This window comes from Dermacentor silvarum, chromosome 1, assembly GCF_013339745.2.
Source record: "Dermacentor silvarum isolate Dsil-2018 chromosome 1, BIME_Dsil_1.4, whole genome shotgun sequence".
NCBI lineage: Eukaryota > Metazoa > Arthropoda > Arachnida > Ixodida > Ixodidae > Dermacentor > Dermacentor silvarum.
In genome coordinates, this window is record NC_051154.1 from 226,668,185 (window position 1) to 226,686,319 (window position 18,135).

General features: G+C 46.5%; 1 protein-coding gene across 1 annotated transcript in view; it reads left to right on the top strand.

The window, feature by feature from the left end:
• The window catches only part of LOC119437491 (sushi, von Willebrand factor type A, EGF and pentraxin domain-containing protein 1), a 256,678-nt gene that overhangs the window by 46,678 nt on the left and 191,865 nt on the right, over positions 1–18,135 (top strand). Inside the window, exons 6-7 of the mRNA XM_037704501.2 lie at positions 9,681–9,771; positions 13,050–13,162. Coding sequence (XP_037560429.1) covers positions 9,681–9,771; positions 13,050–13,162 — 204 coding nt within the window. The remainder of the gene's footprint in view (positions 1–9,680; positions 9,772–13,049; positions 13,163–18,135) is intronic.

Consider the following 18,135-nt stretch of genomic DNA (forward strand, 5'->3'; position numbering starts at 1 on the left):
AATCGTCTCCCACTATAAAGAGGAACGCAGGCGCTTCCCGCCTCCACACCCAAATCTATGTAGAGCTCAATCGATCACGCTTAGGATGCTTCAGACGAGGTCATATCCCTCGCGAGGTTTCCTAAGCAGGATTAATACAGAAATTGGCCCACAGTGGCCGGATTGTGGGGAGGTGTTTAGCACTCTAGCACATATGCTCTGGCAGTGTCCTGCGTTACGGGATACGTCACTCACCAGCGAACAGGACTGGGACGAGGCCATCTCAAGTACGGAACTCAAGCTCCAGTCCATGGCCGTCCAGAGGGCCCGTGAAAGAGCGGAGAGGCTTGGCCTCCCGATTCCGACATGGGAGCAGCCAGCGGCGAGCCGGGGGCCCCAGCGGGTCTCCGCCGGCTGGTCCCTCAGGACCTCAATAAAAGTTCATTGTCTGTCTGTCTGTCTGTTACCGTTACAGTTCCACCGAGTCTTAAAGGAATGGTGGCATTCCTCCGTTCCTCCCAAAAGGAACTAGTTCCTGGAACGCCGTTCCGTACAAAACTGCACCAAAGGGAATATCTCGCTTTCGCATAGCCACACTTAAGCAGTTTGAAATGTCTCTGCCGAATTTCTTTTTTTAACAGCGAAGCTGTTTAAGCCAGCCGTAATTTGTGGTGCATATCAAGAAACTACCAAAAAAAGAAATTAATAAACTTTCTTGCAGAGGTGGGTTTCGAGGCCGCGTACCTCCGGTCCCAAAGCGAGCGTCGGAACCAATAGGCTATACAGCCACGCTGCCAGAACATGCATTTATGCTAACCATATGATTGCGTTCAAGCGTCGTCGTATTCCTCCACAGCTGGCGCGTTTGTACGCTCGTGCTCTGCGAGGTGAAGAGGTTTTGCGTGCTATGAGAGCGAGAGAGAGAGAGAGAGCGACGCATTCTCCTGGAACGCGGTGTCGGTGTTGCAAGCTGCGCTGTGCAACGCGCAGTGTCGGCCATAAGTCCGAGACGCGCGAAAAGAAATTATCGTCTACATGAGTAATAAGATGAAAAGTTCGCGCGCACTTCCGGAAAATGCTGGGCTACGATCACACAGCTTCGCTGTTTCAAGCGTTGCGCGGCCGAGTGCAAGGTTTTTTTATTAGCAATATGTGTGATATTATTGAGCAGGGATACAATTTTTGTGGATGATTGTGTACTGTGTGCAAGAGCATCTAATGAGTCATTGTTTTTATTGGCGGCGACTTGAAGCGCGTATAAAAATGGTGTGTCACTAATAGCATGACCCTAAACATAAATAATTATGTAGACATTAGCTTCACTACAAAAATGTTACAAAATCAGATATAAGTATTTGTTAAGTGGCCAGTTGAAATAAAAAAATAATTCACCTGTGAAATATTTAGGTCTTATGCTGTCAGATGATAGCTCTTGGTCATAACATCTCAATACCGTAGTTAGAAATGCCGTGCATGCCCTTCACTTGCCACAAAGTTTAGAACACATAAGTATTAACGTAAAAGAGCAGCGTAAGAAACAAATTTCACCAATGTTTGTGTAGGCATGCCCTGTGTTGAATGCGGTTTTTGATGTGCATATCAATGCAGCATTGGGTGAACGTTAAAGAACCCCAGTTGGACTAAAGTAATCCGGAGTCCCCCACCACGGCGTGCCTCATAATCAGATTGTGGTTTTGGCACGTAAAGCCCAACAATAAATTTTTTGCATATTAATGCTCTAGAAAAAGTCCAATTCGTCGCGACATTGTTCGACCTGGGGATATACAACCACTTTCTAAGTGTAAGAGGAAAAAATAACTTGACTGGATCCTTTTGCTTGAACAGGGAAGCAGGTTACGTCTTAAATTGTTTTACTCAATCTTTCATAATCATACTGACACGTATACATGTTTATCTTTCACCGGTGACCACTTTTCACCGGCTAACAAATGTTAAACGTAATCGCTAGGCACAGGACGCGCCTGCAGGTATCGGAAATTTCTGGAACGTTATCGATGCTTCTATCCGTTGTCTCTTGTCACCGACGCTCATGTCATCTGATTGTATGAGCAACGCGAATTATCTAGAACTTTCTGGACGACACGCGGGTACCACGGATTATTCTGGGACCTTCGATGACTCATGTATAAAAGCCGACGCGTTTCGCCGCTGATCAGATTTCGACGATCGCCGTCTGTGTTCGCCGCTTTCGTTGTGCTTCGAGTGTAGCTTGATTTTGTGGGCCTGCAAGGGTTCGCCGTCAGCGCGCCACGTCCACAGCTTGGCGAGCGGTCACGTGACATCGCCGACTACCTCGCCAGAGCCCAGTGGCAATCACGACGACCCTCACACTCGCCGTCACCAGGCCGCTACATCTCGCCCCGGGTTGGGCCGGGTAAGGCTTGTATGCCGGCCCAACCCGGGGCCGATCTCCTAGCCCTTACCCGGGAAACTAAAGGCAGCAACCGATGGAGGTGCGGTTGCTGTAGGACGCAATGCTGATGATACTCCGCCGCCGACGAACTAAATTCGCGAATCATCATGACGAGGTATCAGGATAGCACCTGGCAAGAGCCTTGACGACAACACTTCGCCGCCGAAAGTAGACCTACCAACGCGACGTAGTAGCAGCGCAGCAAGCCGACGCAGCGGTGATCCGACGCCACGACTTAACCGTAACGCCAGACGATGGTCTACCGATCTAGACGTGCGATTCGATGGTCATAACGTCACCGCTCTCGTCGACACTGAAGCCGACTATTCCGTCTGCAGTGGCGAGTTCGCCGCCAAGTTGAAGAAGGTGAAAACGGCCTGGCAAGGACACGATATCCGGACAGCGGGAGGCCACCTAATAACGCCGGCTGGAATCTGCACAGCGCGAGTCACGGTAAACAACCGCACTTACCCGGCGAGCTTCGTAATCCTGCAGCACGGCTCCAGGGGTGTTATCCTAGGCATGGACTTTCTAAACCAACACGGTGCAGTCATCGACTTAAGGTCCAAGTCGATAACGCTTTCAACGCACAACGCGACACCACCGGATACAAACACCAGTTACCATGCCCTGAATGTGCTAGAAGAACAAGTCACCGTTCCGCCTCGCTCCAGCGTAATGATTTCCGTCGGTACCGAAGTGCCTACAGACATGGAGGGTGTCATCGAGGGCGATCATCACTTACTGCACGACCGTGAAATTTGCGTCGCTAGAGGCATAGGTGAGCTACATGAAGGCAAAGCAAGAGTGATGCTTACGAGCTTCAGCCACGAATACAAGCACATTAACAAAGGCACCACGGTCGCCTACATCGACGTAATAGTACAATCCAGCGGCGCTTTCGCCTTCACGGATTCTAGTGCACCTGCAACGATGACTGTAGTACCTGAACCAACTTCCGACGTCAATCAGAACCTTCCCAATCATAAGAAAGAATAGCTAAAAGCTCTGCTCCTGCAATACAAGAACTGCTTCTCGTCGTCGTGAAAAGTTCGACAAACCTCTGTCGCCAAGCACCGCATCATAACCGACGAATATGTCCGCCCACTCGGTCAGAGCCCCTACCGAGTTTGGGCGCGCGAACGCGAGGACATAAGGCAACAAATCGACGAAATGCTACGCGAGGACATCATCCAGCCGTCCAAGAGTCCGTGGGCGTCCCCCGTGGTGTTAGTAAAAAAGAAGGATGGAACGCTACGTTTCTGTGTCGATTATGGTCGCCTCAATAAAATCACGAAGAAGAACGTATACCCTCTCCCACGTATTGACGACGCCTTAGGTCGACTCTACAACGCAAAGTACTTTTTCTCAATGGACCTCAACACCGGCTACTGGCAAGTCGAAGTCGACGAGAGGGACCGGGAGAAGACTGCCTTTATAACACCAGACGGACTGTTCGAGTTCAAGGTCATGTCGTTTGGTCTTTGCTGGGCATCTGCGACTTTCCAACGCGTCATGGATAATGTACTGGTACGCTTGAAGTGGCAGACTTGCCTCGTCTATTTGGACGACGTCGTTTGCCTCAAGCTTCGAGGAACACCTCCGGCGCCTTCAGAAGTTCTTCAAGTTATCAAGACCTCCGGACTCACGTTAAAGCCAGAAAAGTGCCGCTTCGCATACGAGGAGCTCTTGTTTTTGGGCCACGTCATCAACAAGTCTGGAGTTTGCCCTGGCCCACAGAAAACTGCGGCCATCGCGGACTTTCGTGCGCCCGCCGACAAGAAGGCAGTCCGTAGATTTCTTGGGACTGCGCGCCTATTACAGGCGCTTCGTGAAGGACTTTTCACGGATCGCTGAGCCACTGACGTACCTCACGAAGGCCGACGTCGAGTTCAAGTGGGAGACGCCGCAAGTCGAAGCATTTGAAGAACTGAAGCGACGCTTGCAATCGCCGCCAAATACTTGCACATTTCGACGAAAAAGCCGATACCGAAGTGCACACCGACGCAATCAGTGTAGGACTCAGCGCTGTGCTTGTGCAGAGGACTGACGGACTAGAAAGGGTTGTAAGTTACGCTAGCCGGTCGCTGTCGAAGGCGGAAACAAATTATTCCACAACCGAAAAGGAATGCCTCGCCATCATCTGGGCTACATCAAAGTTTCGTTCCTACCTCTATGGCAGGCCCTTCAAAGTTGTCAGCGACCACCACGCCTTGTCTTGGCTAGCTAACTGGAAGGATCCTTCAGGTCGCCTCGCACAATGGAGTCTGACACTTCAAGCATTCGACATCACCGTCGTTTACAAGTCCGGGCAAAAGCACTCTGACGCCGACTGCTTGTCTCGCGCCCCCGTTGAACCGCCGCCACAGGACGACCAGGATGACGACACTTTGTCGGGGCCCATCAGTCCTTGTCTGCTTGTCTGGCGCCCCGTCGAACCGCCGCCACAGGACGACCAGGATGACGACACTTTCTTGGGACCCAACAACAGCGAGCTGACCCGGAACTAATGAGCCTTATAGACTGCCTGGAAGGCAAGACCGTCATTGTGCCCAAGGTGTTCAGGCGAGATTGGCGTCGTTTTTCTTGCAAAACGACATTCTCTTAATGACGAACTTCTCGACTGTTCGAGCAAACTACCTCCTCGTGGTACCCTCAGCATTGCGTCCAGAGGTTCTGCGAGCTCTCCATAGCGACCCAACGGCTGGACACCCCAGTTTTTCCCGCACGCTCGCGAGGATCCAAGAAAAATACTACTGGCTTCGCCTCTCAGCCGACGTCGCCCATTACGTAAGGACATGCCGAGACTCTCAGCGACGCAAAACACCTCCGACAAGGCCAGCCGGACTTCTACAGCCGATCGAGCCACCTCGCCGACTGTTCCAGATGATCGGGATGGTCATACTGGGGCCTTTCCCGACGTCGACGTCCGGGAATAAATGGATCGTCGTAGCTACGGACTACCTCACGCGCTACGCCGAAACAAAAGCCTTGCCCAAAGGCAGTGCCGCCGAGGTAGCCTGATTTTTCGTTGAGAACACCCTCCTGCGTCACGGCGCCGCAGAAGTCCTCGTCAACGACCAAGGTACAGCCTTTACGGCAGAACTAACTCAAGCCATCCTGCGATACAGCCACACAAGCCATCGCCGAACCACCGCCTACCACCCGCAGACGAATGGCCTCACCGAGCACGTAAATAAGACCATCGGCGACATGCTGGCAATGTACGTCGACGTCGAACACAAGACGTGGGATGCCATCCTTCCGCACGTGACCTTCGCATACAACATGGCCGTGCAAGAAACGACGCACGTGGCGCCGTTCAACCTGGTCTACGGAAGGAACCCGGCAACGACGCTTGATGCGATGCTACCGGACGCCACCGACGAATAAAATCTCGAAGTTGCCAGCTATTTGCAGCGTGCCGAAGAAGGCCGACAGCTCGCCCGCCTGCGCATCAAGAACCAGCAGAGGACCCACAGCCGACACTACAATCTTCGACGACGCTACGTCGAGTACCAGCCCGGGGAACGTGTTTAGGTCTGGACACTGATACGCCGACGAGCACTTAGCGAGAAACTGTTACGTCGTTATTTCGGTCCATATAAGATCATCCGACGTATTGGCACACTGGACTATGAGGTCGTGCCAGACGGCATTTCGTAATCACAGCGGCGCCGGGCACGACGTGAAGTCATATAGTTTCTCACTATAACACCTAGAGGGTAAACTGGCGCCACCGTCTATGCGATTTTCTTAAAGGGCGCCGTGCCCTCATGGGAATGACGGGATATGTGTCTGCGAGGCTTGTGTTGGCTGGTGTTGTACGAGGCTCCGTCTAAAACGTGTCTATATGGCTACACAAATACAGCATTCTTAAAATAAAATCTACATAAAAGGCTTTCATTCACCCATATTACATCTCTCAATAAAGCTTACTCCCCTGCAATGCAGCATCAAGCGAAGAAAAGCAAGAACAGACGACAAGTTGTTCCAAAGCGAGCGAGAATCTTATCGTCTGCCCTCCAACTTTAGCGGCCAGCTGATACTTATTACGTTCCATAGAATTCTGCATTGAATAGTATGTCCTCAAAAATAACCAAAACAAGTTTTTGTGTAATAACAAAGCTAAAGCAGTTTTTTACGTGCTGTTTTAGCAGGAAATGGATCATTGTGACAGACGGAACGGTACTAGCCAGGCGCGTCTTCAAGGCGTTCTCGCTCTCCAAGAACGATGCCAATCCGAAGTCACAATATACCGGCATTCCCATGGATACCACAGCGCAGCAGCGCCAGTTTTCCCTCTAGGTAATATTGTGAGAAACTCTACGCGTGAAGTCATCCACGTGGTGCGTCTTAGCCCTTTCTACGCCCGCTGACGAACTTCGGTACTTTGTTGCTTCGTTATTGTTTGTTCTTGTTTTTATTGCGATAGCAATTATATGGACACTTAAACCGGATTTCTGCCGTCGGCGTCGCCGTCGCCGTGAGGTTCCGTATAGATTCCAAGGGCGATAAAATCGTCGCCGCGCGCCGTATGCGCGAGCGAAAGCGCGAGGGGGGGGGGGACGCGCGCGCTATCACGGAGAGCGAACACACGGCCGAAAGCAAACTCAACCGTCGCGCGAAAGGCCGTGGGGGTATGGGAGGGAGGGAGGCGGGGCGTCGCTGTGCTCCGGCACCAAAGGCGTATCTTGCAATCGGGCGTAAGGGGAACTTGCCACTCTATCTCCCACGCGAAAGCAACAACGCGGTAAGGCAGCGCGGGGAGGGAGGGGGGGGGGCGCAGCTTCTACTCTGCCAACAACTCCGTTCGTACTTTGCCCGGCTGTGGCCGTCGCCCGCACGGTCTCCTATCTCCACACGGCTCTGACCTTTGTATGCGTGTGCATCCGCCGCTCAGTTTCCTTTGAAGCGATAGACCCCACGAACCTTGCCCGCTGCGGCGGCTGCGATTGCTGCCAACGTTTTGACAGTCGTTGTATGCGGTCATTCAGTGTGATCTAGGGCGCGATCTTGTACGCGTTCCAAAATGGAACGGAGGCGTTCCGTTCCATCGAGCCGCACACGATTGGCCAATTTCAACCGCGACGTTCAAATTGATCTTTTCCACCGCGTTTGACAAGCACAAAAAGGCTATGCCTCGCTTGATGAGTTTCGAGTGAGCGGATTGATACGGTAGCAACGTCTTTTTAGTTCTAGGACTATAAGCCCAGCAAATGTGACCTTGAGTATGAAAGGTTAGAGTCAAATCTAAAAACCTGATGCGTAACCATGTACCAACTAGCCCAACAAGCCACTCTCATGAACCCATGTTAAGATGATTACCGAAGTTAATGCGATTAGCATTTACACAATCTAGCGAACAACAAGCGACACACCGTGTTAGCTAAGACATCTTTGTTTAGAATCCGTAGTGTTTCTCCTCATTTTCAAGTGATTCGGATATATGCGGCCATACACTGTCTCCCTGATTGACCCGATTTGTTATGACCATCGCTCGCCAATGTTACCTCACGATGGTAGAACAAGGACCGCAGGCCGACGGTGCATGCAGTGACGACGATGGAATTACGAGGTAGGAATGATGTCGATAGAACGACGAAGGCATATAAGGACGACGGCATGACGACGATCAGAGGATTCTGAAGTGACGGCGATAAAGAATTGCGACGGAATACAATGCCATGACACCGGTGTTCTAATCTCGATTGATTGACAATAATAGCACAATACTAGCGGAATGAAATAGAAATTATGCTGATGGAACGGAAGGTGGTATGACGACCAAAGCATTTAGTAATTTTTAGCCAACCAGACACGCTTCTGAATAACATACCAGCCTGATACCAGCCTTTCTTTTCTCCTATTCCTTCCCAAGACGCTTTGCAAACATATCCTCTGCCGTTGAGCTCAGTACGCCAGTGCTCTAGCTCGTTAGGCCACGATCACACGTTTACAAACGTATCTTGCCAACAAGTATATTATTCAAGCTCTAACTTAGGGGGAACATTGAGCTTGCGGGCTCCTATCGAAATACATGGGAAATCGGAAATAGTTTCTCAGAGCAGCCAATGCACCAAATTTGATGAGTTATGTTGAATTCAGAAAAAAAAAGTTGAAGTGTAGTGATTGCCGAAAGGGATATATTATTATAGGCTGGTCTACCTTTCTTACGTCAAATTTTAAAGAATTGCCAAATTTCGAAAAAGAAAACTTGGCGTATAGAGCTATGTAGCTCAGCAGCTAAAAATGATATCGGAATTCTGTAAACTGCACCTAATAATACATCGAAAGCGGATAGCAATCATATATCATACACCATCCTGAAATATACCACTATGTTGTGAATGTTGCATTTGCAAAACCCTTCCAAACATTATAACAAATTCACGTAAGTTTTAAGTTAAAGCAAAAAAATTGTTCGCTTTTAATGCTCCAACGGGTGCAGTTTATATAAATGCCATATTTGCTTTTAATGGCTGAGTTTCGGATTTGTAAACTACATGCTTCTATTTTTTTGAAATTTATGAACATCCTGCAATTCTTTGAAAACATTACACTATCTAAACGAAAATTCTATTTGCTGCAGTCTCTGCAATTTAACTTTCCCTCTTACATGCAACACATTTCATTCAAATCGGTTCAGCGGTTTTCTCATGAAAGCATTCCTGCCTTTTACATGTATTTGATAATCCGGCATCGAAGATAGGCCCGAGCTAAAGCTTCCTCTTAAACAATGGATCACGCCAGTTTTATAGGAAACCCATGAAACAGAACCCTGACATATACGCAAGACCGTGGCCACAGTGTTGTACAAATAAAAAGTCTGCTCAAGGAAAAAATATATATTCATCGGAAGTTTCGCGGGAGCCGTTATCTCGATCAGACATATCTCCAGAATGCGGACGAGCTTTCTGGCGAAGTGTCTAGCAAAACCGTCGATTCATTGTCAGTAGAGCAAGTACCTGGCCGTCTTCGAGATAACGCTGATACACAAGCGCGCTCGTTTCCAAGCACCGAGGTGAAGCCACAGCTTCAGGGTGTTTCTTTTTATTGCGCTTTCTTTAGTTGTGCGTCATAGCATACGTCATAGCGGGAATTTCGAATTCTTTAAGGTCGATACGCCACGTGGTGGCGAAAAAAGGAAACTGTACGAAATGTCCCTAATTCCTGGTATTGCCTAGCGTAGAAGCAAAATCCATCAACCAGATATTCCCGCTTCGACTGTGCATCTGACCCGTTAATCTTTATTCCTTTTGTGCAGTGTGTTCGGAGCCAGAGAGCATGTACATACACTACAGAGTACACCAAGAAAACGAGTACCGAGAAAAGTTTCCTGTAGGCACCCGGCTCACGTAAGTATGCCTGAACGTCCTTGCCTGCTCTTTTTCTTCTGTACGAATCAGAATACGGTGGAGAAAGTGATGCTGCGCTAAAGGACTCCGTATCGTTTTTTCAGTTGGATGAAAAACATTAAGGTATGAAGAACAGCTACTACCACTCAATAAACATCGCAAAGGAATAATACTAATTTGCCACATGACAATGTAAATTACTCTTCATTTGGCAGGTTTTCATAGCTGAGATCAATGAAATGTGGAAGTCACGTAATCAATCACGCTTTAACCTACTGATGCATGAAGATAATCAAGCTAAATGAGGGGCTCTTTCACTGCATTACGCTACCGAAGAGGCCAATGGTCACTAGAACTACGGAAAGCAAGGAACATTAACGTTATGTTTTTTCCCCCTTTTAATCGAAGACAGGCTTAAAGGGAAAAGAAAAAAAAAAGAACATGTTATCTTTAGGAATGGAACCCACTCAGCATGCCACTCGATCAGATGCGTCATAAGCCAGTAGTGGTTCCGCTTCTAAATTAGCGGAAACTAATGCAACTGTATATGTAATGTTCTGTATATGTTCTGTCGAAGACTCGCAGGCAGCCCTGCGAGTCTTAGACAGCGCTGCTTTTATCATTGAGATGGATGTGAAACATCTTGTATGAGACCTAAGTTCTAAAGTTGGGATCAAGTAACTGGCTGATATATTATGGACACGCTTTTTTTAAATCTTGTTGCTACTATTGTATAAGTTCTTGCGTGTCTTAATTTTCGTTTTTGTATGCAACCATTGTACAACCTTGTTGTATACGAAATTGATGTACAATGTCAAGTTGTCTCGCCAATGTTTCTAGCACTTCCTGCATGGGCCCATGTCTAGCCGAGAAGGCTAAAGACCTGATGATTTACATGTACCGAGGGGGACTGAAGAGAACAATGGGCTTATTATAGTCTCTTAGGTGCTAAAGATGGCAGCAGTCACTGAAACGGGGGAATTCGTAACGGCTCACCGCCCTCTGTTGATACGGTAGAGCGCCACGTAGAATACCGCAGACAGCACTCGGATGTCGCATTGGTATTTTCTTCTAGCTGTGGTCGTCCGATCCTTCATTACATCCCCCTCCCCTACCCCTCAAACAAAAAGAGGAACAAATAAACACCACGCAGATCAAAGCAATGTTGTAATTTAAGATGACGCGAATCTGCTCTGTTGGGACTCGGGGTAGCGTTTAGGCCGGTGATCCTTCAGCCATAGGGATGAGTACGTGCGGGAGTAAGAGCGAGAGAACAAGGGTTTATTCTAAACATTTACAGTGGCTCCAAATATGGAAGCCCACTCCATGGGGATGCAATTTGAACGTCTCAGCTCACTACATGTCTGAGCACACAACAGAACACGTCAGGACACACCACTGCACCCATGGCGTCCGCTTATAAAACAGTCGTCTTCCCTATAGTTGACCCGACTAGGGAATCTGATGACCTTGGTGCGGCCAATCAGAGAGGTCGTATTGTTCACAGAACTCCGTTTCTACTATCGCAACCTCGCCCTCGAATTTGCTCAACTGCGTGGCCATATGGGAAACCGATATCGTCGCCCTTCCCACGGTATTAATTGCACGAAGTTGGCACCTCTCATCAATCAGTGGCACCTGCGTGATGGTCAGCTTCTCATGGTCGGTGTCGGGCACTGTCGCCGTCTAGACGGCGCTGTTGAAAGGGGCTGCCTCGGGGAAAACACCCAAATAATGCACGTTTCCACGTTGAGATGTAACAGCTCTTAGTTGGCGAGATAGCAGCGGTAGCTGATGACACTTGTTTGAAGATGCTCGTTTGAAGTATGCTGATGCTTGTTTGAAGTATGTCTGGAATTGGGCAATCGTGCAAGACAGCCAGCACCTGAAAAGCGGAGGGAAGAGGCAAAGAAAGTTTCGCTTTAAAACCGGACGTGCACAGAACACAGGACAAGCTGCAATGACGTTGTGAAAGGTATAACTATATCAATGTTGATGCAAGTAGTGAAATTATTTTTTTGTGAGGAATCACCGATGGCTCACTTATGTATATACCGTTCCTAATTATTCTAGTGTAGGCTTCCGTTACCTCTTTTCAACTGGCTGGCATGTATGGAAATTAAATCTGCTTCTTAAAAAAAGGGGGGGGACGCACCCTTAAGATTTGAAGTACACTGGAAGATGCAAAGGATGACCATTTGTCATTTCATGAGGTATTTATAGTATTTAATTACCCGCTCCACTAATGCATCGCTCCACATGGATTCCAACATTTGTATTGGATAGACAGAATTTTGTAGGGCAACAACCGTTGGAGTTTCAAATCTAATGTGTAAAGTCTGAAGACGGTGGCAAAAAACTACTGATTCTCTGTATTTCCTGTTGCTGACGTATGCGTTGTTGACGAACGTAGCTTGCAAACGGCTGTTAAAGTCTCATAGTATTCACCATAAAGAGAACTATGAGAACTATGCATCTGGTGGGTAGGGGAAATATATAAGCGGAAACCAGATAGAACGACATTTCTGGAGAGGTGTCGCCCTGTCTTAACACTGCTGCTACTGCACTCTATGTTGCACCCCCTTTGGGAACATACACATTCGCCACTGTAGAGAGTCATTACTTTTGTCTTGAAACGTAGCTGAATTAAGCTACATGAACACGATCCTGCGCTTGAATGTCCCAGCATGTATAGTAGCCTTGGATAGCTTCACGAAGCTTATTGGGCCGTTCGACACAAAGTATGTGACCACACAACTAATAAAAAATTATGTTTTGGGCCACATATGGGGTAGACATACGCGACTCGAATGACGACTGCCTTCGGTTAGTCCTGCTTAAATGTGCTGTTTTGGTGGCATGGCCTTGCGCATCCCGGTATCGTTTCAGCAAGAGCACTCAGCTTCATGCATGTTTTTGGACACCTTCAACATAATGTATATAATGTGACAATTCGTTTACGCGTAATTGCGTGTTTCTGTACGTCTAAGTAGCAATATGCTAGTGAGATCGTGTTGACTCGGACATTTCTGTGAAAACTTGCCGTGTATATAGCGCTCAGTTCTTTGTAAATGTAGACTTCCTGGGGGTATCGTGCCATCATTGCGACTCACGATGCCCGTATCGTCTCTTGTTGGAATAAACGTTTTCTAAACGGAAAAGCACTCAGCCAAGCATGCTTTCCACTGAACACATGCTACATGGTTGAGCGTCCTATTACATACCTATTTATGAATACATCTTATGAACACTACAATCATCCTGCCTACGTACTCCAGGTACCGCTGTGGTTCGGGATACGTTCCCAGGGATATCAAAACCTGGCATGCGACCTGTCTAACGAGAAACGACGGGTCAGTGGACTGGGATATCGGCGAACACGACTGCAGACGTGAGTATAAAACGTGTAATGTGTTCTTCTTTCGCACTTTTTCCGCCTCAAATACCACAAGTTGCGTCATGACGCCCCCCCCCACACACACACACACACACTCCCCCGGAGATTTCAGAAGGATGTAACGTTGTGTATGGTGACAGCGTATGGATTTAGTGGGGATCATGGTTGTATCTCGATGAGCCCAAGTCCTCTGCTTAATTGTTGGAATAGTACTTAAACTTAATGCACCTTTTGTCATGGTTTCATGCTAAGATTACTAGAAAGAATTATGGCGATGCAATCGCTCAGCCAACATGGGAATGGCGCGTACTACGTGAATTTCTTTTTTTACGATTTGGTACGAATTGGCTGAGAAGGTATAATGCAGGTTCCTTTATCATTCCTTGTTGTTCGAATGTGTTGCGCACCGGCCTCATAACATTTCCTCTAAGCGGGTAAATGTCTTAAATTCGCGATAAACTTAATTTATTGCGTAATTTACGACATTTAAATAAATCATGGCACTTTTAAGGTTGCGTGTCGGTAAATTAAGATGATGCTAGGTAGATAACAGTTACCAGACGTGGCTAATTCTAAATTATAATAAAAAAGTGTACAAGACAAGCAAATTCCAGAAAGTTGGCGGTGGAGTAGAATGAAAAAAAAATATTGCAAAGGTAATGACAGGTAAAATTCACATGAAATCCTACAAACCCGTTACAATATCATCGGCAATATGTACAGGTTAGCAAGTGAAGTTCTCGGGTTTTACGCGCGAGAACCACTGCTTCGATTCTGAGGCAAGCCGTAATGGGGGACTCCGAATTAATTTTGTCCACATGAGGTTCTTTAACATTCACCCAAGTCTAAGTACCCAAGCGTTTTTGCATTTCGTCCCCAAGGAAATGCGGCTGTCGCGGCGGGGATCAAATCCGCGATTTCGAGCTTGGCAGCGCCACGCCTACTAAGCTACCGCGGCGGGCTTACAGGTTAGCAAAGCAACCCATTAACTTGAAGTTGAAAACGTGAATAAAACAGTTCTGTTCTATCCATGTGTTCCGTCCATGTTCTATCCAGGACCGCGAACGGTTTTAGTATCACTAGGTGTATCGGGGATAATGTGATAACTTGTGTGTAGTCACAAAGTGCATAGAAATAGCAAAGAAAGATAACGGTTCATTAGATCTAACCTTTCTAGATGTTAGCGATGCGTACGACAACGTAAACAGGGAGATCTTGTGGAGCATCATTGGAGAGGAAGCCCTTTAGGAAGGCAGTGCTGAGTTTCTAAAGGAACCAGACCGGAATAATACAGTTAAGTTAACGTGGGAAATGCAAACTATAACGACGCAGCAGTAGATATCCGGGAGGGTCTGCACCCGAGTTGTACATTGTCATCGCTCCTCTTTATGATATACGTGAAGAACACGGAAAAAGTTGAAGGCAAGTAAGTTAGGTTTTAATGTTTCGGTATGATACTGGAAGCAACGTCTTCCAGGCTTAATGGAAGCTGATATCATTATTTTATTATCCGATATTCAGAGATATTTAGCTTCTAGCGACATATGCGGAGAAGAAGCAAAGCTCTGGGGTTAAACTTTATGTGCAAAAATCGGGCCTAATGGTGTTGAATGATACGACTGATCAACTGGTCACGATACAGAAGGATGAGATACCAGAGGCAACTGAATACAAATACCTAGGAGAAATAGTTACATAGAAAAAAAAAACATGAATCAATCAAAGCTGAAGGCAAGAGGAACGCGGCCGCGGGGTGCCATGGGGTTTTAACAAATATGAAGTATAGAAGTATATAGAAGTATATGAAATATGAAGTGTATATAAGGCCAAATGGTACGTTCCCGGACTTACATTTGCTAACTCGGTGGTTTGCCTCAAATATGAACTGCAAGCCAGACGGGAGATTAATAAGAGGGCTGTCGGAAGACCAGCACAGGATCCGCATGGAAGAATGACTAATTAAATACATGGAGACATGGGATGGACGCCTTTTGAAAAGCAGGAGGCTCAGAGCAAAATGTGGAACATGGACATAAACGGAAATTACGGAAATTGATGGGTGGCTGGGTAATATTTAGGTACTTGCATAAAACTAAATGTTAACTAACAGGGGCGAAAAAGAACCAGGAAACTACCCGGTAAATAATATTACGCTAATGGGGTGGACAGCGGCAGAGAAAAGGGGGCTAAATCTAAAACAACAGATGCAAAAAAAAAAAAAATAACACTGTGCTATATAGAACTAATGGAAAGGAAGTCAGCCATGGAACAATATCGAACCGAAAAAAAAGTAAACCAGAAAGGAAAATATTCATGATTATTCAAAGGACAGTGCCCTACTGTTCCAGGACAGATCAGGGTGTCGAGAAAGTGTGTATTTATGAGATAAATTTTCAGATGGAGACGACTTCTGCGTAGCGCGCAGAAATGGTGCAGAAACAGTTAGAATTTCAGAGTGTCCATCCAGCGATAAATGTGGAAGCTGTAGGCTTGACCGAGGCATTACGTTTTCAGCACAATTGGAGAAACATTAGTGAAATTGCTGCATTAGTGAAATCAAATTTTTTCGGCTGCTCATAAAATATTGTACGGGGTGATCATTCTTAAGTTTTCCGGAATTTTTAAAACTCGCCTGTTACACATAACACAATATTAGTCCTCGAGCTGTATTATTCAGAGAGTGGGACACTACTTTCACGAGAAATCGAACCACATATTCAACTAACAAACTGAAATTCACTAATTAACTTCTTAATTTAATACCTTACGGCACAGATTGCAATTTACGAATTGTAGCCGGTGAGTTCGCAAGGCGTATCCACTTGGAATAAATTTCCAAAAGGACACCAGTTTGGAGATATGCACCATCAAACTCGCTGCAACATTGCACTGTTGGTCCACCTTACTTTTCTTTTTTTAACAAAACGCTCCTTTACCCGCCGTGGTTGTTCAGTGGCTATGGTGTTGGACTGCTGAGCACGAGGTCGCGGGATCGAATCCCGACCGCGGCGGCCGCATTTCGATAGGGGCGAAATGCGAAAACACCCGTGTACTTAGATTTAGGTGTACGTTAAAGAACCCCAGGCGGTACAAATTTCCGGAGTCCCCCACTACGGCGTGCCTCATAATCAGATCGTGGTTTTGGCACATAAAACCTCATAATTCAATTTTTAATTTAAACGCTCCTTTGTGCATTGAAGCACAAAAGTAACTGGAACGCCAATTTATTTCGCCCAACACTTTGGGAATGAATATCTGTAAATTGCTGTCATCCTGGAGATTCATTTCAAGTGAATACATCTTGCAAACTCACCGGCTACAATTCGTAAATTGTAATATGTGCCGTAACGCAATTAGTAAGAAAGTTAATTAGTGAATATTTGTTAATTGGTCATATCTGTGTTTCGATTTCTCGTGGTAGTAATGTCGCCTCCTCGAATAATTCAGCTCAAGGACAATAATTATGCTATCTATCCACCACAGGCGATTTTTAAAAATTCCCGCTAACTTAAACATGATCACCCCGTAAATAAAGTTGCACCAAAACTACCTGTGGCAGATAGCACAATTCTATCCTTTGATCTAAATTACTCCATGAGGCGGCCATTACTTCTACGAGGAATCAAAATTCTTTATTGAATAATTCGCATAATTACACTGATTAACGGTTTATTTAATTAATTTACTGTGCATATGTCAATCTGGCCGGGAATGAAAGATCTATTTAGAAAGAGTACTCAGAACAAATTCTGAGGATGGTACTGGTTTCGACATTTGCGCCGTCAAACGTGCGGTTAAAATGCACTGTTGTTCCATTTACATTTTAACGAAAACGCTCTTTTATGCACTGAAACACAAAGGTACCTGGAACACCAGTGCATTTTGGGACACTTTGAAAAATAATATCTATAACTGGCGTCTTCCTGAAAATTTGTTCGAAATCGATATGCCTGGCATACTAGCTACAATGCGTAGATTGAAATATGTTCCGCAAAGTAATTATTTAAAATACATTAGTGTAATTACGGTAAATATTCAATTAAGCATTTTGATTTCTTGGAGAAGTAATGCACATTGGTGCAGCAAAAAAAAAAAGAAAGAAAACCAGTGTATTTCTAAAGTAAGATCTAACAATTCTAATAAAATGTCAAATATTATTTTAGTGGCATTGCGTGAAATTTTGCTTGCTGAGAAATACTCTTTGATGGCATTACGATTGTCAAACAAATTTAATGTATTCACTGCAGGTATTGTCATCGCGACGTTTAACGTTTTTTAAAGCCAGATTTTAGGCTTGGCAATTGCAAACAGACAAGCGCGGCGCGTATATCACGTGGTGGCAATCGCGTATGCAAAGTGTCACGCGACAGCGCGGCGCGAAAACTGCTGCCATTTCAAACAGAAGCACATGCGCAGTTCCTCCCGAAGGAGCCCCGCTTCCATTCAGAGAGTCAAGGTCACACGCACAAATGACTCTACATAAGACGTGTGCGCCTGCAACATCGCCGATTAGGGCACATGACTTGGGTAAATCGTCCTATATACGCAGAATGCGCAAATCGCTAGCGCGAGTGCGCCCCACGGCAGGAAACGTAGAGTTGTTGTTGTTGTTGTTGACGATGATGATGATGATGTTAACTAAGACTGGCTCATTGGCCTAAAGGGCAGCGGAATAGGGGGTTTCGGAAGTTAATAAGTGGGCTAGCCGTCGAGAGGTGCTGCTTTCTACACCATGCGGATGATGCCAGACTCCACAGCGAAATCATATAGAGAGTTCGAAACAATCTGCCGGCCTCCGCTGACGGACGAATCCACTCTTCGTAGTTTGATCCCTGTGCTTCCGCCGGAGGGGGAACAGGTGTCGAGCTGTTGGTACAGCTGTTGGTACAGCTGTCTTGTTTCCGCGCTAGGCAAACCGTTTGTATATATAAGTAGAGAGAGGCGCGGCTCCTGACTTAAACGGGACG